Below are 23,108 nucleotides of genomic sequence, written 5' to 3' on the forward strand. Positions count from 1 at the left end.
ACCAGGCAATATCTAGGAAAAGAGTATAGTCAACTTTACAGGCCAAAGCCCTTTGGCAGGACTGACAAAGGATTTCAGTCCGAAATGTCAACTGTACTCTTTTCCATAGATGCTGTCTGGCCTGCTGAGTTTCTCCAGCATTGTTGTGTGTGTCGCTCAGATTTCCAGCATCTGCAAATTTTTTCTTGTTTCCTTTTGTTGTTAGTACAGTTTGCCTGGGAAAAAGACTAAGCCCTTTCACTCTTTATGCCCCTCATGATCTTGTATCTGAACAGGTCACCCCTCAAGCTCCTATATTTGCTTACTCTTCTTGCATATAAACTTTATAACTCAAAAACTCAACTCCCTCTATAACAGGGGTTCCCATCCTTGCTTTATGACATGGACTCCTACCATTAACTGAGGGGCCTGTGGACACCAGGTTGGAAACCCCTGTTCTATAGCCTCATTCCTCTTGAAGAAAGATGTAGTGTGCCATTGAGACCAATCATTCCATACACAAGACCTGGAGATGGTTCAAAAGGAAAGCAAGAGAATGATGAATATAGATTTACTGTGACAGAGAGTGCAGTGCAGGCCGACAAATACATTGCAAGGACAACAATGAGGTAGACAGAGATCAAGAGTACATTTTCATCATACAAGAACTCTGTTCTGGATTATTATAACAGTAAGACAGAAGCTGTTCAAGTATTTTACCTTCTGCCTAATGGGAGGGAGATGAGAGAATAACTCTCCGTTAAAATGCTGTCCCCTCCAAGGCTGCACGAAGTGTGGAGAGACCTCTTCGGTGCCAGTTCTGTCAATGCTTGGGAGTCCCTGGTACTCATTTAAAAAATAAACTCAGCCATCCTCAGGGGGCTCTGTTGCTCTTCCAGTACATGCCATTGTGAAACAGTAAAATGGAGCTTTGGTTTAGTATCTTGTCTAAAAGGAGGCTTGTACAATAATGCAACATTCCCATCATCAGTCTAACTTAAACACAAGATCTTCAAGCTGCAGGGATGGGGTTGCTGCCAACAACTACACCTCTAACTGTGCTACTTCTGTGGTGAGGGTACTTAGAATGAAGGGGTCTTTCAAAGAAGCAACACCACCCCATGGTTCAAATGCACTAGGGTCATAAATAGAGCAGAGTTTGTCACTGAAAGAAACAAGGTCTTTGAATCTGTTCTGAGAAGCAAGTCAGAAGTATATTGCCAGGAGAGCAAGGATAAATTTAGTGCAAGTGATAGTGCAAGCATGTCACTTATGGACAAAGTGTCTTAAATCTCATTTTAAACATTTGCTGTCCAAGGGCTTCTTGTACTCATTGTCAAAGTATCACTCCCACTGAATTGTGTTGTTCAGTCACTGGGTGTGGATTAAAACACAAATACTCCTGGTATCATTGACGTGGGAGTGTCACTGAGTGGACACCAGGAATTGGAACTTTAACAAGTCTCCCCACTTTATTAGAAGATGCTGAAACCAATGAAATATCAGCAAGTTTTGTCCTTGTATGGTAGCCATATTGGTATATTAGAGAACAAGTCTTAGAAATGCTTATTTGCAGAACAGGTAGCTTATATTGTAAAGATGGTTTTTAAATAAACTAATGTTAAAGAAAAAGTTTTCAGAGGAGTTCCTCTCTCTTCCCCCTCATAGCACCTCACTATTCATCTACCTGTGCTCTATGATTGAGGAAGTTTCTGAAACCACTACTGTTATATGTACAAGTATTTCCTGATGTCACTCAATGGGCCAAGACGATGCCTCCTGTTAGTATTTGCACTAGAATGCTGCCAGGGCTTAGAAGGTTAGCTGTGGTTTAGACCCTTTTATTTCAGGCTTTTTTATTGACCCCATCAAAATATTTAGATGGACTGATGGTTTATCTAATTCACCAACAAGCCATGTGTGTGAAGATCTGAACTGATTATTTGTTTCCACAGAGTGTTGTGAAGTTAATGAGGGGGCTCCTCCAATGCATGATAAGACAGGTATGTTGCTTGTATTAATCTGCTGGTTTCATCAATTGATAACACTGTATCATACCGATGATTGTAGCTTCAACAATTCCTGATTAATAGTGCAGAGTGGGTGTACATTAATTGTTGAATTTCCATTACTGCAGATATTCTGATTTCCTCCTGATCTTTATTGCTACTTTAATTTCTGCAATTTCCTTCAAACATTGCTGCTAAAAATAATTCTAATTCCTGTCAATGGAAGTGCATTGTACCTTATTGTACCTTTGGGGCTAAGGATGCATCTTCAGTGTTGGGGGGGTGGAATGAAAGGAATGTAAAGTGAGAGGTCTGAGACATTTATATGCAAGTTATCACAAGCTTCACTGAGGACCAATGGTAAATTAAGTCAAAGACTGAGACGTTAATATAACACATGACCCAAATATGCTCAGAGAGCAGCTGCTTTCTCTCAGGAAGCAGCTCAGGAAGTTCAGGGCAGCTGGCTCAGTAAGTACTTGGAATCAGGAATCAAATCCCTAAGCATTAAGGTAGATGCAGGCTGGTGCTGAAAGAGGAACAAATAAAACTCCCCACAATTTTAAGTTGCTTAAGTTGTTTTTGGACTAACTGTAGCATATATTGTGTGAGGGTATAGGCATATCATGTTAAAGCTCTCCTGGGTCATTTCCCCCACAGTAAAGATAATGGCATTTATTAACAACTATTGTAGTGAAAAGGAACCCAAAATCTGATACTGGATTGTGATTTCTGCATTAAATACATTGTACTTTAAACCCATTAGTGCTAGACAGTCTAGGAATTGTTTGTTATGAGAACCATATAGTTGTCCTGTTATCCTCCCCATTCTCACACCAACCTGTCTATCATCAGCCTCCTCTACTGACAGGGTGAGACCAGACTGTATTCTTCTCTAGTCTACAAGATCGCCAGCAGGTTGTAAGAGTGGGCTCCCTCACCTCCAGCCCTCGGACTCTCAATGCAGTAGCCCCTCCGGGCTATGTACTGAGTCCCCTCCTTTACTCCCTGTATGCCCATGACTGTCACCGCCAGCTCCAAACTGCTAATTAAATTTGCCGATGACACTACATTGATTGGCCTTATCTCAAACAATAACAAGGTGGCCTACAGGGAAGAAGTCATCTTTCTGACACAGTGGTGTCAAGAAAACAGCCTCTCCTTCAATGTCACAAAAACAAAGGAGCTGGTTGTGGATTACAGGAGGAATGGAGACAGGCTAACCCCTATTGACATCAGTGGATCTGGGGTTGAGAGGGTAAACAGCTTCAAGTTCCTCGTCATCCACATCACCGAGGATCTTCATTGATGAAGGAAGTGCAGTAGATATAGTGTATATGGAATTCAGCAAGGCATTTGATAAGGTACCCCATGCAAGGCTTATTGAGAAAGTAAGGAGGCATGGGATCCAAGGGGACATTGCTTTGTGGATCCAGAACTTGCTTGCCCACAGAAGGCAAAGAGTGGTTGTAGACGGGTCATGTTATGCATGGAGGTCGGTGACCAGTGGAATGCCTCAGGGATCTGTTCTGGGACCCTTACTCTTCATGATTTTTATAAATGAGGGATGGGTTAGTAAGTTTGCTGATGACACAAAGGTTGGAGGTGATATAGATAGTGTGGAGGGCTGTCAGAGGTTACAGGGTGACATTGATAGGATGCAAAACTGGGCTGAGAAATGGCAGATGGAGTTCAACCCAGATAAATGTGAGGTGGTTCATTTTGGTAGGTCAAATATGATGACAGAATATAGCATTAATGGCAAGACTCTTGGCTGTGTGGAGGATCAGAGGGATCTTGGGGTCCGAGTGCATAGGACATTCAAAGCAGCTGCGCAAGTTGACTCTGTGGTTAAGAAGGCTTATGGTGTATTGGCCTTCATCGATTGTGGAATTGAATTTAGAAGCCAAGAGGTAATGTGGCAGCTATATAGGACCCTGGTCAGACCCCACTTGGAGTTCAATTCTGGTCGCCTCACTACAGGAAGGATGTGGAAGCCATAGAAAGGGTGCAGAGGAGATATACAAGGATGTTGCCTGGATTGGGGAGCATGCCTTATGAAAACAGGTTGAGTGAACTCGGCCTTTTCTCCTTGGAGTGACGGAGGATGAGAGGTGACCTGATAGAGGTGTACAAGATGATGCGAGGCATTGATTGTGTGGATAGTCAGAGGGTTTTTCCCAGGGCTGAAATGGTTGCCTCAAGTGGTCACAGGTTTAAGGTGCTGGGGAGTAGGTACGGAGGAGATATCAGGGGTAAGTTTTTGCTCAGAAACTGGTGACTGCGTGGAATGGGCTGCCAGCAACGGTGGTGGAAGTGGATACGATAGGGTCTTTCAAGAGATTTTTGGATAGGTATGTGGAGCTTAGAAAAATAGAGGGCTATAGGTAAGCGTAGTTATTTCTAAGGTGGGGACGTGTTTGGCACAACTTTGTGGGCCGAAGGGCCTGTATTGTGCTGAAGGTTTTCTATATTTCTATGTTTTACCTCATGTGGTCTATGCCAGCCAGCTGTGTGGTGAAAGGCACAACAGTGCCTCTTTCACCTCATACAGAGGAGGAAATTTGGTATGGGCCCCCAAATCTAAGAACTTTCTACAGGGGCACAATTGAGAGCATCCTGACTGGCTGAATCACTGCCTGGTATGGGAACTGTACCTCCCTTAATTGCAGGACTCTGCAGAGAGTGGTGTGGACGGCCCAGCGCTTCTGTAGTTGTGAACTTCCTGTGATTCAGAACATTTACAAGGACAGGTCTGTAAAAAGGGCCCCTTAGGATCATTGATTGGGATGGCTTGGGTCCCCACAAACTATTCCAGCTGCTACCATCTAGGAAATGGTACCACAGCATAAAAGTCAGGACCAACAGGCTCCTGCCACCAGGCCATCAGACTGATGAACTCACACTGATTTGAGTATACTCTATATTACATCGACTGTTTTATAAATTACTATGATCGCAAATTTCGATGGAGACATAATGTAAAGATTTTCCCTCATACATGAAAGATGTAAGAAATAAAGCCAATTCAATACAACCTGATGGCACGAACATTGAATTCTCCCAGTTTTGGTAAACTGCTCCCCCTCTGGCACTCTTCTCCTCATCAACCTGTTTCTTCCTACACGTATCCCAGATCCCATCACTGCTTCTTTCCCTCCACTACTCATTATTTGCCTACCACCCCACATTCTCCTCCTCCATCTCCCTCACTTGATTCCATGCTCCACCTTCATCCGAATTATATCATCTGCAGTCCTTTATCAAAGTTCCAAGTACTTTATACAAGAATTAATACATTATACAACATTGAGATTTGTCTCCTTAGACAACCACAAAGAACTCATTTAAAAAAGGCCTGTAGCGGTGTGCTACAAGCAGCGCTAAAATTACGACACGGAGTCGGTAGCTGCAGTCGAAGGAAAAACTTTATTCGAAAACTTCAGCCTCACTTTTAAGCCTCTGTCAACCGGCCCCCCATGGCGAAGAGGCTCCAAAGCTCTGTGCTCGCAAACCCCCGTAGGCTATCTAATTGTGAGTCGGTTCGGATACGCTAGGAAATGAGGCGCTACATAACCCCCCCCCAGAACCGGCGATACACCCCCCCAATGTCCACAGCCTGGGCCAGAACCTGCTTGGGAGGTCGGCCTCTGCGCCGAGGCGCCGGAAACTCGGCCGGTTGCGCCAGGTCCACATGGGCCGGCTTGAGGCGGTCCACCGTGAAAACCTCCTCCTTCCCCCCAACGTCCAGCACGAACGTGGACCCGTTGTTCCGGAGCACCGTAAACGGCCCCTCGTATGGCCGCTGCAGCGGTGGCCGATGCCCGCCCCTTCGTACAAACACAAACTTATAGTTCCGTAGGTCTTTGGGTACGCAGGTCGGGTGCCGCCCATGCTGTGAAGTGGGTATGGGGGCCAGGTTACCGAGCTTCTCGCGAAGTCTGCCCAGGACTGCAGCGGGTTCTTCCTCTTGCCCCCTCGGGGCTGGTAGGAACTCCCCGGGGACAGCCAGGGGCGCGCCGTATACCAACTCGGCCGACGAGGCGTGCAGGTCGTCCTTGGGCGCTGTGCGGATGCCGAGAAGGACCCAGGGAAGGTCGTCCGCCCAGTTGGCTCCCCGCAGGCGGGCCATGAGGGCCGACTTCAGGTGACGGTGGAAACGCTCCACTAGCCCGTTCGACTGTGGGTGGTAGGCAGTGGTGTGGTGCAGCTGAGTCCCCAAAAGGCTGGCCATAGCTGACCACAGGCTGGAGGTGAACTGGGCGCCTCTGTCGGAGGTAATGTGGGCTGGTACACCAAAGCGGGATATCCAGGTGGCGAGCAGGGCTCGGGCGCAAGATTCGGAGGTGGTGTCGGTGAGCGGGACCGCCTCTGGCCATCTTGTGAACCGGTCCACGATAGTCAGGAGGTAACGCGCTCCGCGCGCCACTGGCAGGGGGCCCACGATATCCACATGAATGTGGTCGAAACGCCGGTGGGCGGGATGGAACTGCTGCGGTGGGGCTTTGGTGTGCCGCTGAACCTTGGCCGTCTGGCAGTGCATGCACGTTCTGGCCCATTCACTGACCTGTTTGCGGAGACCGTGCCAAACGAACCTGCTGGAAACCAGCCGGACAGTTGTCCGGATGGAGGGATGCGCCAAGTTATGAATGGAGTCGAAAACACGTCGCCGCCAGGCTGCGGGGACGACCGGACGGGGCCGGCCGGTGGCGACGTCACAGAGTAGGGTCCTCTCACCTGGGCCCACGGGGAAGTCCTGGAGCTGCAAACCAGAGACCGCAGTCCTGTAACTCGGAATCTCCTCATCTACCTGCTGTGCCTCTGCCAGTGCCTCAAAGTCTACCCCTTGGGAAAGGGCATGAACGGTAGGGCGAGAGAGCGCATCCGCCACGACATTGTCCTTACCCGAGACGTGCCGGACATCCGTTGTGTATTCAGAGATGTAGGACAGGTGGCGTTGCTGGCGGGATGACCAGGGGTCGGATGCTTTCGTAAACGCAAAGGTAAGCGGTTTGTGGTCCGTGAACGCGGTGAAGGGCCGACTTTCTAGGAAGTACCTGAAATGCCGGATTGCCAGGTAGAGCGCCAACAGTTCCCGGTCAAAAGCACTGTACTTGAGCTCGGGTGGCCGCAGGTGTTTGCTGAAAAACGCCAGGGGTTGCCAGCGACCTGCGATGAGCTGCTCCAGCACCCCACCGACTGCCGTGTTTGATGCGTCCACTGTGAGGGCGGTAGGGGTGTCCATTCTGGGATGTACTAGCATTGCGGCGTCAGCCTAAGCTTCCTTCGTTTGAACGAAAGCGGCGGCGGACTCCTCGTCCCAGGTAATGTTCTTGCTCGGACCCGACATCAGGGCGAACAGGGGGCGCATGATCCGGGCAGCTGAAGGGAGGAAGCGGCGGTAGAAATTGACCATACCTACGAATTCCTGAAGGCCTTTGATCGTGGTGGGTCGGGGGAAGTGGCGGACCGCATCTACCTTAGCGGGCAGAGGGGTTGCCCCGTCTTTAGTAATCCTGTGGCCCAGGAAGTCAATGGTATCAAGTCCGAACTGGCATTTGGCAGGGTTGATTGTAAGACCGTACTCACTCAGTCGGGCGCAGAGTTGACGGAGGTGGGACAGATGCTCCTGACGACTGCCGCTGGCTATGAGGATGTCATCCAAATAGATGAACGCGAAGTCCAGGTCCCGTCCCACCGCATCCATTAACCGCTGGAACGTCTGTGCGGCATTCTTCAGGCCGAACGGCATGCGGAGGAACTCGAAGAGGCCAAACGGGGTGATGAGAGCCGTTTTGGGGACGTCGTCAGGATGCATCGGGATTTGATGGTACCCTCGGACAAGGTCGACCTTGGAGAAGATCCGGGCGCCGTGCAGGTTTGCCGCAAAGTCCTGAATGTGCGGCACAGGGTAGCGGTCCGGTGTGGTAGCCTCGTTCAGCCTGCGGTAGTCGCCGCACGGTCTCCAGCCCCCCGTCGCTTTGGGCACCATGTGCAGGGGGGAAGCCCAGGGGCTGTCGGACCGCCGGATGATCCCCAATTCCTCCATTCTCTGGAACTCCTCCTTCGCCAGTCGGAGCTTGTCCGGGGGAAGCCGCCGAGCACGGGCATGGAGGGGTGGTCCCTGCGTCGGGATGTGGTGCTGTACGCCGTGCCTGGGCATGGCTGCTGTGAACTGCCGTGCCAGAACCGATGGGAACTCCGCCAGGACCCTGGTGAAATCGTTGTCGGACAGCGTGATGGAGCCGAGGTGAGGGGCTGGCAACTGGGCCGTGCCCAGGGAGAACGTCTGAAAGGTCTCGGCGTGTACCAGTCTCTTCCTGGGCAGGTCAACCAGCAGGCTGTGAGCTCGCAAAAAATCCGCACCCAGAAGCGGTTGGGCTACGGCGGCCAGTGTGAAGTCCCACGTGAACTGGCTGGGGCCGAACAGTAGCTGCACCTGACGGGTGCCATAGGTCCTTACTGTGCTGCCATTCACGGCCCTCAGGGGGGGACCCGGTGCCCTGCTGCGGGTGTCGTAACTCGTCGGAGGTAAAACGCTGATCTCAGCCCCAGTATCGACCAAAAACCGGCGTCCCGACCTTCTATCCCACACATACAGGAGGCTATCCCGATGGCCAGCCGCCGTAGCCATCAGCGGCGGCTGGCCCTGGCGTTTCCCGGGAACTTGCAGGGCGGGCGGCAACGGCGGGCTTCTGCGCCCCACCGCTGGTGGTAGAAGCACCAGTGGTCATTGGGCCGGGGGTTAGTGGGCTCTGCGGCCGGGCCTGGACTGGTTTGCTGCCGGGAGCGTGGCTGGGAGATCTGTGCGATGGACGCCCCGCTCACCTTTTTGGCGTCCCACAGCAAGTCCGCCCGGGCTGCCACCTTCCGGGGGTCACTGAAATCCGCGTCGGACAGCAGCAGGCGTATGTCCTCGGGCAGCTGCTCCAGGAATGCCTGCTCAAACATGAGGCCTGTGTGTCCCTCGGCCAGAGACAACATCTCGTTCATTAAAGCCGATGGAGGTCTGTCGCCCAAGCCATCCAGGTGCAGTAAACGGGCAGCCCGCTCGCGCCGTGAGAGTCCGAAAGTCCTGAGGAGCAGGGCTTTGAATTCCGTGTACTTGCCGTCTGCCGGGGGCGACTGTACGAACTCCGCGACCTGGGCAGCTGTGTCCTGGTCGAGGGAGCCCACCACGTAGTAGTAGCGGGTGTCTTCTGAGGTGATCCGGTGAACGTGGAATTGGGCTTCGGCTTGCCGGAACCATAGGTCCGGGCGCTGTGTCCAGAAACCCGGCAGTTTCAACGAAACCGCATGAACAGAGGCGGCGTCGGTCATTTCTGGTCCAAAAATCGTTTGGACCGTCGGGGTCACCAATTGTAGCGGTGTGCTACAAGCAGCGCTAAAATTACGACACGGAGTCGGTAGCTGCAGTCGAAGGAAAAACTTTATTCGAAAACTTCAGCCTCACTTTTAAGCCTCTGTCAACCGGCCCCCCATGGCGAAGAGGCTCCAAAGCTCTGTGCTCGCAAACCCCCGTAGGCTATCTAATTGTGAGTCGGTTCGGATACGCTAGGAAATGAGGCGCTACAGGCCAACAAATACCCAATGTGCAGAGAGAAAAAACAAATTGTGTAAACAATAAAAGAAAGCAAATAGTATTTAGAACAAGAGAGTCCTCGTTGTTAGAATCTCAGGAGCGAGATACGAGTGGTGTCACATCAACAACCTGGCACTCAATGTCAGTTGATTGTGGACTTTAGGAAGGGCAAGAAAAGGGAACATGAACCAATCTTCAGAGGGATCAGAAGTGGAGAGAGAGCAATTTCAAGTTGCTGAGTGTCAAGATCTGAGGATCTAACCTAGTCCTTACATATTGGTGCAGCTATAAAGAAGGCAAGGCAACAGCTACATTTCATTAGCAGTTTGAAGAGATTTGGTTTGTCACTTAAAACACTCAAAACTTCTATAGATGTACCATGAAAGACATTCTGACAGATTGCATCACTGTTTGGTATGGGTGAGGGGGACTACAACACAAGACTGGAAGAAGCTGCAGAGGGTTGTAAATATAGTCAGTCCCATCTTGGGTACTAACCTCCGTAGTAACCAAGACGTCTTCAAGCAACAGTGCCTCAGGTGTCATCCATCACCCAGGACATGTCCTCTTCTCATTGTTACTAACAGGAAGGAGGTACAGAAGCCTGAAGGCACACTCAGTGATTCAGAAACAGCTTCTTCCCCTCTGTCATATGATTACTAAATGGACATTGAACCCATGAACACTACCTCACTTTAAAGAATATATTATTTCTGTTATTGCACTATTTTAATCTACATATATACACTTTTTCTGCATCATGTAATGCACTGTACAGCTGCTGCCACCAAGTTAGCAAATTTCACAACACATGGCAGTGATAAGAAACCCGATTCTGATTCAGATACGAAGCCTGAAGCAGCCCTACAGCCTCAGTTCTGCACATAGTAAATGTCACAGACCACTTAGACACAAAGCCTGTAGCAGCCCCACAGCCTCAATCCTTTATTAACTCCATCCATCATCTCCCAGCCTATTCCCACTCTCCTTCCCCCCCCCCCCATCTAATTATCATGTGCCTCCCAACGGCTAGTTCTTGCCTTAATCCTTCCCTCTACCTCTCACACTAGCCATCTCCTCTCCATCTTTCAGCCTTGAAGGGTCTTGACTGAAGTGTCAACTGTCCATCTTCCTGCACAGATGGTGCCTGACTTGCTGAGTTCCTCCTTTTGTTTTGCATCAGGTTCCAGCATCTGCTGTCTGTGTTTCTAATCAAAGCTGCAATTTACTTGAATCCTAGGTGGAGAAAGTTGAAAAGTTTAAACAAAGCCAGAGCACGAAGGACTCTCTCCATGCCAAGTACAATACAGCCACGTGTGCGACAGTGGTCGGTGACAATGAATGGGGCCACCTTCAAGTGGATGCTACCTCCCTCTATCTGCTCTTTCTTGCACAGATGACTGCATCAGGTGAGAACAGCCCCACTTTATTTTAGAGGTTGTGTTTAATAAAATGCTTTAAACAGTTGTACATTTACTAGCAGCCTGCTGGCTAAACTGCTTTAGTGACACCAAATTTCAGCATCAAGGCTTCTTTGTTGACATGGGATTGTGGATGCTGGAATCTGGAGCACACAATCCACTGGAAGAACTCAGCAAGTTGGAAAGTCTTGGTGGCTGGAAAGAAGTTGTTGACATTTCAGGCTGAAGTCCCACATTGGGAAAGTGGAGAAGTGAGATAGCAAACTGCTTAACCCACTAGGTTCTTCTAGCAGATTGCGTGAAGCATCTTCAGTTCTTGTGTGGCATCTCCCAGATAAGGCATGACTATCAGACAGGTTCTTGTTAAGCATTCTTCAGGTTTGGCAGAGGGGTAGAGCTATTGCCTTATAGAACCAGAGACTAGGGTTTGAATCTGACTTTGGACACTGTCTGGAGTTTGCATATTCTCATCAGAGCATAATCAGGAATAGATGTTCTGGCCTATTGAGCCCTCTCTGCCATTTAGCAAGATCATGGCTAATTGGGCTGTGGACTTGGCTTTACCTACCTGCCTGTTCCTCATAACCCTTAACCAATCACAGTCACTTCCGAAAGTCTGATCACCTGGTTGTAAGATATAGGAACAGAATTAGGCCATTTGGCCCTTCAAGTCTGCTGTGCCATCTCATCATGGCTGATCCATTTTCCTCAGTCCCAATTTCCTAATTTCTCTCCATATCCCTTCAAGAATCTATCAACCTCTGTCTTAAATATACATAAAGACTTGGCCTTCACAGCCACCTGTGGTGATAAAATTTGGATTCACCACTCTGGCTAAAGAAATTCCTCATCTCCATTCTAAATTCTGAAATTTAGAATCCCCCTATTCTGAAAGTGTCTCCTGATCTTGGACTCCCCCATCCTTTCCAAATCTACCCCATTGAGGCCTTCCAACATTTGAAATCCACCCTCCCCCCAATTCTTCTGAATTCCAGTGAGTACAGACCCAGAGCCATCAAATGCTCCTCATATGATAAGCCTTTCATTCCTGGAATTATTGTCATGAGTTTCCTTTGAACCCTCTTCAATGTAAGCACATTCTTTCTTAGATAAGGGGCTCAAAGCTGATCACAATACACCAAATGTGGCCTCAGCAGTACCTTACAAAGCCTTAGCATTACATCTTTACTTTTGTATTCTAATCCTCTCAAGGTGAATGCTAACATTGCATTTGCCTTCCGCACCACCGACTCTACCTGCAATTTAATCTTTAGGGAATCCAGCAAGTCCCTTTGCACCTCAGATTCTTGAATTTTCTGTCCATTTAGAAAATAGTCTACCCTTTTGTATCTTGTACTGAAGTACATGACACTTTCTTCCTGACACTTAACATCTACTACTTATTTGCCCATTTTCCTAATCTGTCCAAGTCCTTCTGGAACCTCTGCTTCCTCAACACTACCTGCCCCTCTACCTGCCTTTGTATCTTGGGTGAACTTGACCACAAAGCCTTCAATTCCATCATCCAAAATCACTGACACATCATAAAAAGATCCTGAATGACTGTGATGCTTCACTCCCAGATGAGCTCAACACCTTTCCTACACACTTTGAAAGGGAGAAAAAAACGGCACCTACAGCCTCTGGTGACCCTGTGATCTCCATCTCAGAGGCCACATTAGAACATCTATTAAGAGGGTGAACCCTTGCAGGCTCTGAAAACCTGTAGCAACCAACTGGTGGGAGTGTTCAAGGACATCTTCAATCTCACTGCTGCAGTTTGAGGTTAACATCTGCTTCAAAATGGTGTCAATCATACCAGTGCCCAAGAGTAGCCCGAGCTGTCTCAGTTCCTGGCCAGTTTCACTCACATCTACTGTGATGAAGTGCTCAGAGAGGTTGGCCATGACTAGAATTAATTCCTGCCTAAGCAAGGACTTAGACCCATTGCGATTTGCTTATTACCACAATAGGTTTACAGCAGATGCAATCTCACTGACTCTGCACTTAGCCTTGAATCACCTGGGTGATAGCAATACCTTTTGTCAGGCTGCTGTTTATTGATTACAGCTTCACATCCAACACAATCATACCCTCAGTTCTAATCAACAAGTTCTAAAACCTGGACCTGCACCTAGATCCTTGACTTCCTCATTGGGAGACCAGATCAGAATTAACATTTCCTCCTTGCTGACGATCAACACCAGCACACCTGAAGGATGCATGCATAGCCCACTGCTGTGCCCTCTGTACACACGACTGGCTAAGGCACAACTCATACCACAGCTACAAATTTGTTGTTGACAATTATTGTTGGCAGAATTTCAGATGGTGACGAGGGAGCATACAGGAATGAGAGAGATCAGCTGGCTGGGTGGTGTTGCATTCAATGTCTGTAAGACCAAGGAATTAATTGTGACCTTCAGGAAAGGCAAGGGGACCACACCAGTCCTCGTCAGTGGAAAGGGTGAGCAGTTTCTAGTTCCTATGTGTCAACATCCCTGAAGATCTATCCTGGATGCAACGCATGATTCAGTTCTAAAGGCATGACAGCAGCAATATTTTATTAGGAGTTTGAGGAGACTTGGGATGCTACCAAAGACTCTCAAATTTGTATAGGTGTACAGTGGAGAGCATTCTAACTGGTTGCATCACTGGCTGGCAGGGGGGTGGGGGTGTTCCATTGCACAAGACTTGAAAAAGCTGCAGCAAGTTGAAAACTCAGCCAGCTCCATTATGGGCATTAACCTCCACAGCATGCAGGACACCTTCAAAATGCCATGCCTCAAAAATATGGCATCCATCAATAAGGACCCCCATCACCCAGGATATGCCCTGTTCTCACTGCTATCATCAAGGAGGTGGTACAGACAGAAGCCCAAGGAGGTACACTGTTCATGAAGTTTCTTCCCCTCTGCCATCAGATTTCTGAATGAGCAATGAACCCAAAAACTAACTCACCCTTTCTTGCTCTTTTTACCACTTATTGCTTAATTGTCATACATTTCTTATTGTAATTGATAATTTTAAATTGTATATTGCAACATACTGCTACCACAACAAATTTCACAACATATGCCAGTTTTGGATTCATTCTCCTGCTATGCAAAAACTATAACTGTGGCTTAAATATATTAAGAGGAGCCTCTACTGCTTCTGAGTAGAGAATTCCACAAATTTGCTACTCTGGGAAAAGCAGTTTGGCCTCAACTCCAAAGCAGTGCATCCAGCACTTCTGCTGGCAGCTCTTTCCGCACTCTCACTACCTTCATGGTCCCCTTAACCATTTCACCTTTCACTCAACACACAGCCTCTAGTTCTATTCTCACCCAGCCACAGTGAAAAAAGCCTACTTGCATTTACTCCATCAGTAGCCCTCAATTTTGTGTACCACTATGAAATCTCTCTATCTTCAGCACTTTAGGGAATAATGTCCCAACCTATTCAACCTTTCCCTATAGCTTAGGTCCTCAAGACTGACAACATTCCTTGAAAAATTTTTCTGCATTACTTCAATCTTATTCATATCCATCTGGTAGGTAGATATGTGCAAATTAGGCCTCACCAACATTTTATACAAACAACATAACATCCCAACTCCTGTACTCAATATTTTGATTTATGAAGGCCAACGCGCCAGAAGCTTTCTTTACGACCTTCTCTACCTGTGACCCCACATTCAAAGCATTATGGATCTGTATTCCCAGTTTCCTGTTATACCACTCCTCAGAGCCTTACCACTCACTGTGGTTTGTCCTCCTAAAGTGCAAGACCTCCCACTTGTCAACATGAAACTTCATCTGCTATTTTTCAGCCCATTTTTCCTGCTGAGCCAGATCCTACTGCAAGCTTGATAGTTTTCCCTCACTGTCCACTATACCCCCTAATGTTATTGTCATCCACAAATTTGCTGATTCAGTTTACCACATTATCTGAACTGTTGATATAGATGACAAACAGACCCAGCACTGACACCAGCACACTAGTCACGGGCCTCCAGTCAGAGAAGCAGTCTTCTATAACCACTTTCTGGTTTCTCCCACAAAGCCAATGTCTAATCCAAACTACTACCTCCTCCTGAATGCCAAGTGACAACCTTCTTGATAAGCCTCCCTTGTGGGACCTTGTCAAAGGCCTTGCTAAAGTCCATGTAAACAACATCCATTGACTTGCCTTCATCAACTTTCCTAATAACTTCCTTGAAAAACTCTTAAGATTAGTTAGCCATGAACTAGCATGCACAGAACTATGCTGACCATCCTTAATCAGTTCACCCAGAGCCGTAAAATACCTTCCAGTACCTTTCCCACTGATATCAGGCTCACTGGCCTACAATTTCCTGGCTTGTTCTTAGAGCTTTTCTGAAACAATGGAAAAACATTAGCTGTCCTCCCAGTTAAGGATTTTTAAATATCACTGCCAGGGCCCCAGTAATTTCTCCACTAGCTTTCCACAGGGACTGAGGAAACATCCTATCAAGCCTTGGGGCGGGGGTTGCAGGATTTACCCACCCTAATTACTCAAGGCAGCAAACACCTCCTCCTGTAATCTGCATAGAGTCCTTGACCCCTGCAGCTTTTACTCACTGCTATAGGCTGTCTGTCTCCTGATTAAATACAGATGCAAAAAAATCTATTTAAGATCTCCTCCATCTCTTTTAGCTCCACATATAGATTACCATTCTGATATTCTAGAGGACCAATTTTGTCCCTTGCAATCCTTTTGCTCTTAACACATCTCTAGAATCTCTTGGGCTTCTCCTTTCACCTTGTCTGCTGGGGCAACCTTGTGCCTTCTTTTAGCACCCCCCCCCCCCCCCCCAATTTTCTTCTCAACTGTTCTCTTGCATTTCTTAACTCAAGCATCTCATTTGTTCCTTCCTACCCATAGCCGCTGAGCTCCTTTTTCCTAACCAGGGACTCTCTCAAAAAACAAGGTTCTCTAAACATGTTATTCTTGCCTTTTATTCTGACAGGAACAAACTATCTCGCAAGGTTTCACTTTTGAGGGTCTCCTACTTACCAAGTATATCTTTGCCAGAAACAGCCTGTCCCAACACACTTGCCAGATCCTTTCTGATAAATCAGAATTACCTTTTCTTCTCTCCCCTCACCCCCACCCATGCTGCACTAGCAAGCCTTCCAGTTCAGGTGCAAACCATCCCTTCTGTACACTTTCCCTAAAAGAGAAGGAAATGTTCCAGAAATGTTTCGGAGGGAGGGTTTTGCCATCTGTACAATTTTTCCCATTTCTGACCCCACTAACGCATGGCACAAGTAGCTGTTTTGAGATCACAACCCTGGACTTTCTGTACTTTATCTTAGCAGCTTACTCCCAGAACTCACTTTGCAGGATGCATACCGTTGGTTCCGACATTGACCAGAACTTCTAGCTTCTTGCCCTTCCACTCAAGAATGCTGTGGACCTGATCTGAGGTGTCTCTGACCCTGCCACCTGGGAGGTGACATTATGTCCAAGAATCTCCTATCTGTTCCCCTAACTAATGAATCCCCTATCTTTATAGCTTGGCTCTTCTCCCTCCTGAGCCATAAAGCCAGACCAGGTGCCAGAGACCTGACTGCTATGGCTTTCCTCTTCTAGGTCATCCTAGCAGCAGAAGTGCAGGAAGGCACAGAACTCAGGTGTATCAAACTACACCAAGTGGGACAATTCAACAGCTCAAACTTCCACCATCCCCTCTGGCTCCTACAGCTGCTAAAGATGTCTAACATATAGGCTCAGGGTTTCTTCTCTCACCTGTGGTTCCAGTGGAAGCTGCAGCACTTGTCCAAGTACTGTAGCTACCTAGGGGACCCTCAGTCTCCCAGAGACCATCAATTCATGCTTTAAACAAATGTTTCAGATGATTGAAATCAGACTAAGATTTTAGGATAGCATCACCTGGGGTCAGAAGTTTCCATCTCCCTCGCTCTGTCTGAGTCCCTCTTGTCTGGGTTCCCAGGGTGAGTGGCGTCAGATCTCATCATGTTACTAGGCTGGTGAGACAGTTGAAAATTACCTCCTAAAGCATTCTATATTTGGCAAAATGTGGCTTTATTGAAAGGGAATTTGGCTGAAGCTTAATTCAGTGTCCAGACATCAGGAATGAATGATTAAACAAGGAAAGTAGTTTCAATGTAAATACCACAAAATGTCATTCCATATCAAAGCACTGGGATGATTTGTTGTGCAGGATAGAATTGCCTTTAAAAGATTTGAAAATGACCTTTATGACAGACACACAGGCCAGCCAGCATCTTATGGAAAGAAAGTACAGTCAACATTTTGGGTTGAGACCCTTCACAGGACAGGTGTACTTTTTTCTATAAATACTGCCTGGACTGAGTTCCTCCAGCATTGTGTGTGTTGCTTGGATTTCCTGCATCTGCAGGTTTTCTCTTCTTTATAGTAATTTGATATTATGCTTTCCATAGGGTTACGCATCATTTTCACCTTGGATGAAGTATCGTTTATACAGAATCTTGTATTTTACATCGAGGCTGCTTATAAAGTTGCTGTAAGTATTTGCAGAGATTAGATGAGAAACACGAATAGCCAGGGTAATTGATTCATGCTGGCTGCCTCACTGGCAGCTCTTCAAAGTTAATGTGAGTGAGTACAGCAAGCTATCTGGGTGCTTTGTTGTAGAGTGGTGCACAGGGATGAGTGAGAACAGAAAGATTACTGCTCTTCAACTGCGAGCCACACTGGAAGGAGTCAGCGTCAGAGTCAAAGGCAAGTTGAAGTTTTACAGAAAACATATTGGAGGATTGCAAGTGGAGTACTTATTATTGAGGGGAACAGACACAAGGGTACTCTGTACTGACAGTCCATTTCCTTTCCCTCTCCTGACGGTCACCCACGTACCTGCCTCCTGCAACTTAGTGGTGACTACTTTTCTGCAGCTCCTGTCAATCACCACCTCATTGTCCCGTGTGAGCTGAAGGTCATCGAGCTGCAGCTCCAGTTCATTAATATGTTCTGAGGAGCTGCAGCTTGGTGTATCCGGTGCAGATGTGGTTATCTGGGAAGCTGGAGATCTCCCAGAATTCCTACATTGTCCACAGAGAACACAACAGCCCCAGGGCCATCCTCACCACTCTAACATTGTACTAACAGATGAAGAGTGAAGCAGCTTACCAGTATTTACCTTACCCAAGCCTGTTCTCATCTGCACAAACTTGTGACTGAAATGCTTCTCTGCCCAGTTTTAGCATCTGAATAGGGATCTCCTCTCGTCTCAAGATGTATTTTTGAATCAGCTTATGTTGCAGGGATTTGTGTTTTATCTGCACCCTGAATCTGTCTTTCACACAAGGACCAGTTGCCCTTGAATCAGGACAGCACAAATTAAATCTCTTATACAGCAGTGGTGTTTATTCAACAAAGCAGTGTTTCAGTCCCTGCAACAGTATGCACTGGGAAATACTTGAGTCAGAACTCGAAGGTATTCCACTGAAAATGTTCCAGCAATTCATAGTATTTCTGTTATAATAGCTATAAACATATTTTACAACATCAGTAACCCACATCTCTGTAGTATTTGATCTGTGTCTTATCTGCAGGGTTGCCTCCAATCAGATTTTGTCTACTTCACTAGACAGACTCCCGTTCTCCCTGTTGTAATTTATGGTCATGTCCTGTTGTGAGTGTTTATTTTTACCCCAGCTCTTCCCCACACCATTCAATACAAATGCTTCCCCAAAATATGATTAAACTGTGCCTCCATTATTGACACTGTCATTATCCCTTTCCAGTTTATATGACACCCAAGTTGACCATTATACAAACTTAACTAATTTTCTTACAATCCCCAATTCTGTTCAGGCATTCCCCTACTTACCCACACACTAAACCTCAAAACTGACCCTATTCTACAAAATTCTTCATTCAATTCTGAAAAAACCTGAATCTAGTTTTGAAAGTAATTCCTTAGAAAGCTCACATGCAGGCTGTGTCATCACATCTCCTGTTGCAATAAATTGTTTTGAGATTGTTGTTGATCTGCCATTTGGTCTGCAGACCAGTTTCTTTTCCCTTGAATAAAAGCTGGACCTTTCAGTCCAGGAATACTTCAAGTTTGTGATTGATTAACTCATTCTCTTTTTTTTTTAAATAATTTATTTTTATTGAAGTTCATCATCAAACAAACATTTCCATTAGATGTATTTCAGACATTGTACATATATATATCATATAATCATATATATCACAAATCTCTACAAAGTATTTATCTGAGGTATACACTCATAGAAAAGAGTGGAAAGAAAAAACAAGCAATAGGAAAGAACTATGTACAAGTAGGGAATGATCTTTTTTTTACAACAGATTCATTGATTTGTGAGAATAAAATCAGGCCTATGAGGCATTATGTAGTTGAACCATTTTTCCCAGTATGAATCAAATTGGATAAAATTCTCCTACATTTGATTGGATTTAATAGCCCATTGACTTTAAAAGAAATGAATTTTACCTTGTCCTTAGCCATCTGTATTTATCTGTCAATGTATCATTGAAATTAGAATAAAACTTAATCGATCTACTCCCCGAACAAATAAGAACCAAGAAACGCAAATAAAAACAAAAATGGCAACGAACGTGTGATTCATCTAGTGGATGATCCTGCGTTGAGCTAGAGGAAATGTCTAGCTGTGGGGGATAACCCCTCCAACTTGTGAGTTGAGGGCCCCCATTACAGTATTCATAAAAGTCAGTGAACAATTCCATTACACAGAAAAGATTTCCCTGTGTACTAATATATATATTAGTATATATATACTAGTATATATACATACATATACACACACACATTACATACATGTATACTCATTTTGGTGGGGAAAAAGGAGTAAGTGAGCGAATAAAGAATAACTACTAAGTATATAAAATCCACATTATAGTAAGTATTTCTTGAGATAGGTATATCACCGTCAACTTTCGCTTCCGTTTAGCTTCTCAACATTTTTAAAGTTAGCCAAACCTTATGGCTCTTCTGAAGGGGGTGACGACTTTCTTTGGGAAACTCCTGGTCTCTTCCTAATATATTTCTCTCTGCCTCCTCGGGTCTCCTGCCTTCTCGATTCTCACACTATTTCCCAAGCGGAGCAGGATAATTCCTCAGTCAGGCTTTCCCTCGTTTTGGTGATGCTAACGGACAACCCCCTGGCCTTCATGTCTGTAGTCGCCTCTTCCACTGTCTGGTACAACCGTGTCCTGTTGTCATAAAACACTCTCTTCTTACCCCAGGCCCTTTGTAGAATCTGCGTCTTGGTGCTGTACCGCAGGAATTTAATTATTATTGAGCGTGGCTTTCTATCCTGGGTAGGTTTCGGAACGAACACGCGATGCGCTCTTTCAATTTCCAGCTTAATAACCGAGGGAAGATCCAGCGCGTCCCGCAGTAACTATTTGACAAACTCCATCATGGACAAGCCCTCTGCTCCTTCGGGAACGTTGTAGATTCTGATATTTTTCCACTGTGATCTTCCCTCCAGATCAAGCAGTTTACCTTCTTGGTGATGTTATTTTTATCGTCTTACTCAATATCAGTTCCACGTTTTGAACGCGATCTTCCACCTTCTCAATTCGAGTCTCTGCCACCGCTATTTTTTGATTGACGCCGGCGAGCTCCGCCTTAATATCACGGAGCTACTGCTTTATATCTTTCTGGACCTCCATTATTTCTTTCAGGATTTCGAAGATATTCGCCACTTCGACTGAACAAGGCCCAGGGGCTGCCTCGCTCGCACGTGGTCGGGTCGGAGAGCCGCTCGCTGCACTCCTCTCGGTCGCAGGCTCCGCAGTGTCGCTTTTTTAATTTCCATTCCTTTTCCCCATTATTGCCCCTCTTTTCAGTTCAAATTTTTTTGAAAAATACTATATTTGATGGGTTAACGGGGCTTAATATGCGTTTTTCCGGAGGAGCTTGTGACTTAAGCTGCCATTCTCCTGATTAACTCATTCTCATTGTTATTCTTGTCAGACCAGTCCTGTATCCTCAGAAACAGAGTCAATGAAGAGCTCGTTGTCGTCACAAGGCATATACACAAAGCACAAATGCCATGAAAATTACCTTTTTGCAGTGGCACAGAACGTGACAAAAATAAAAAGTTAACAAATTACACAGATTATACTGCTTATACATGGGCCAAACAAAACAAGTAATGACAGTAGTGCACATTTTAAAAGATAAAGAAAATACAAACGGGTGGAGTTCACACTTCTCCAGTCAGTTGTAGAAGTGATGGTAGTTAACCCTTGATGTGTGGGATTTCAGGCTGCTGTTCCTCCTCCCTGATGGCAGCATCAAGAGGGCATGGTCCAGCCAATCTAGTTTGAATCATTTATCATCTTATACATTGGGGAGACCTGCCGCAGAACACCGGCGCTCAGTCCTCCAGCAGTGGCGGGATCTCCCTGTGGCCACACACTTCAGTTCCACAGACCACTCCCACTCCGACATGTCTGTCCACGGTCTCCTCTACCGTCAAGATGAGGCCACACGCAGGTCAATGGAGCAATACCTTATCTCCCGCCTAGGTAGCCTCCTACCTGCCGGCATGAACATTCAACTCACAGACCACTGTTGATACCCCAACCCCCCCCCCCCCCCCCCCCTTACCCCATCCCTATCTATTATTTTAGTCTGGTTCTCTTTCTCTCTCTTTTTCCCCCTCACTATAATCTCCCCCCAGCCCTACCTTTCTTTCCCTTTTATTTCCCATAATTCTCCACCTTCCCCCTAGCCCATTTCCCTCCAGCCTATCACTTCCCAGCTCTCTACTTTATCCCTCCCTCCACTTCTTATCCCCCCTCAACCATCCCATGTTACTTCACTCCTGATGAAGGGTTTCGGCCCGAAACGTCATCACTACCTCCTCCCATAGATGCTGTCTGGCCTGCTGAGTTTTGCCTGCATTTTGTGTTTTTATTTATTTCCAGCATCTGCAGATTCACTCATGTTATCATCTTAGCACTTTCGCTGTCTGGTTCAAGTGCAACCTGTCCCTCTTGTGCAGGTCTCCTCTGCCCCCAGAAGAGATCCCAGTGGTTCAAGAGTACCCATCCCTACACTAGTTCCTCAGCCACATGCTCATTCAGCCTACTTTCTATCTCTGACTTCGCTTGTACAAGTTATCACTACCCTCAACATTTTGCTTCTTAATTTCTTACCAATTGCTTATACTTATGCTGTAGGACCTCATCCCCTGTATCTGTCTTTTGTATCAACATTTACAACGGCCTTTGGCTGTTCACCTTCCCCCCCCTTGAGAATTTTTTACAGCCACTCAGAGACGTCCTTGATCCTAGCACCTGGGAGGTGACCTACACTAATATTTCTCTTGCAGGCAACAGAATCTTCTGTCTGTCCACTTTCACTTTCACTCTGACTGCATCCTTTCTGAGTCTCAGAGAGAGTGCCCTGACTGCTGATAACCCTGTAAGACCATCACTCTTAGCAATATCCAATGAGAATACACATTAGTGAGGGGAATGGCCACCCCTGAAAAAAACGTCACCCTTAGCGATATCTAACAAGACTACTTGCTAATGAGGGGAATGTCCACTGGGGAATCCTGCATTTTCTGCCTATTTCCTTGACTATTCCTGCTGGTCATTTATTTTAAGAACCTGTACCTTGGGTGGGACCAGCTCTCAGTCTCAGCTTCCCTGATGACCAGCACCAACTCCATTTGTTGAGTCCAGTCTGGTAGGAGCTGCAGCTGAAATGCAATTCCCACAGATGTAGCCGCAGAGGTTCCCCCGTTTCCCACAGCTTGCAGGAGAAGCATTCAATTACCCTAACTAATTACCCTAACTACCAGTCAACCTACAATGAATCAAACACAAGGACCAACAGCAAACTAAAACTTACCTGTAGCTCATCACAGTATTTTTTAATTTTAAAGGCCCACCCTTTCACTCAATACCTATACAGCCTCAGCTCCCCATTCTTAAAATGGCCACTCCACTGGATTGTATCTTTTTATTGACTGCTGGTAATTAGTTAAATTTGCCATTAACAATTAATTAACAAGTAGCAAACTTGCCTCGTAAATTCCTGTAGTGTGAAACTCACAAATGAACTCCAAGACCGACTGCTGTTAAACTTGCTGC

The 23,108-nt window shown here is 46.5% G+C and overlaps 1 protein-coding gene across 1 annotated transcript in view; it reads left to right on the top strand.

Moving 5' to 3' along the window:
• The window catches only part of LOC132393015 (phosphorylase b kinase regulatory subunit alpha, liver isoform-like), a 221,448-nt gene that overhangs the window by 14,327 nt on the left and 184,013 nt on the right, over positions 1 to 23,108 (top strand). The window contains exons 4-6 of the mRNA XM_059967706.1: positions 1,935 to 1,982; positions 10,811 to 10,979; positions 17,426 to 17,508. Coding sequence (XP_059823689.1) covers positions 1,935 to 1,982; positions 10,811 to 10,979; positions 17,426 to 17,508 — 300 coding nt within the window. The remainder of the gene's footprint in view (positions 1 to 1,934; positions 1,983 to 10,810; positions 10,980 to 17,425; positions 17,509 to 23,108) is intronic.

This window comes from Hypanus sabinus, chromosome 4, assembly GCF_030144855.1.
Source record: "Hypanus sabinus isolate sHypSab1 chromosome 4, sHypSab1.hap1, whole genome shotgun sequence".
In the NCBI taxonomy this organism is placed as follows: domain Eukaryota; kingdom Metazoa; phylum Chordata; class Chondrichthyes; order Myliobatiformes; family Dasyatidae; genus Hypanus; species Hypanus sabinus.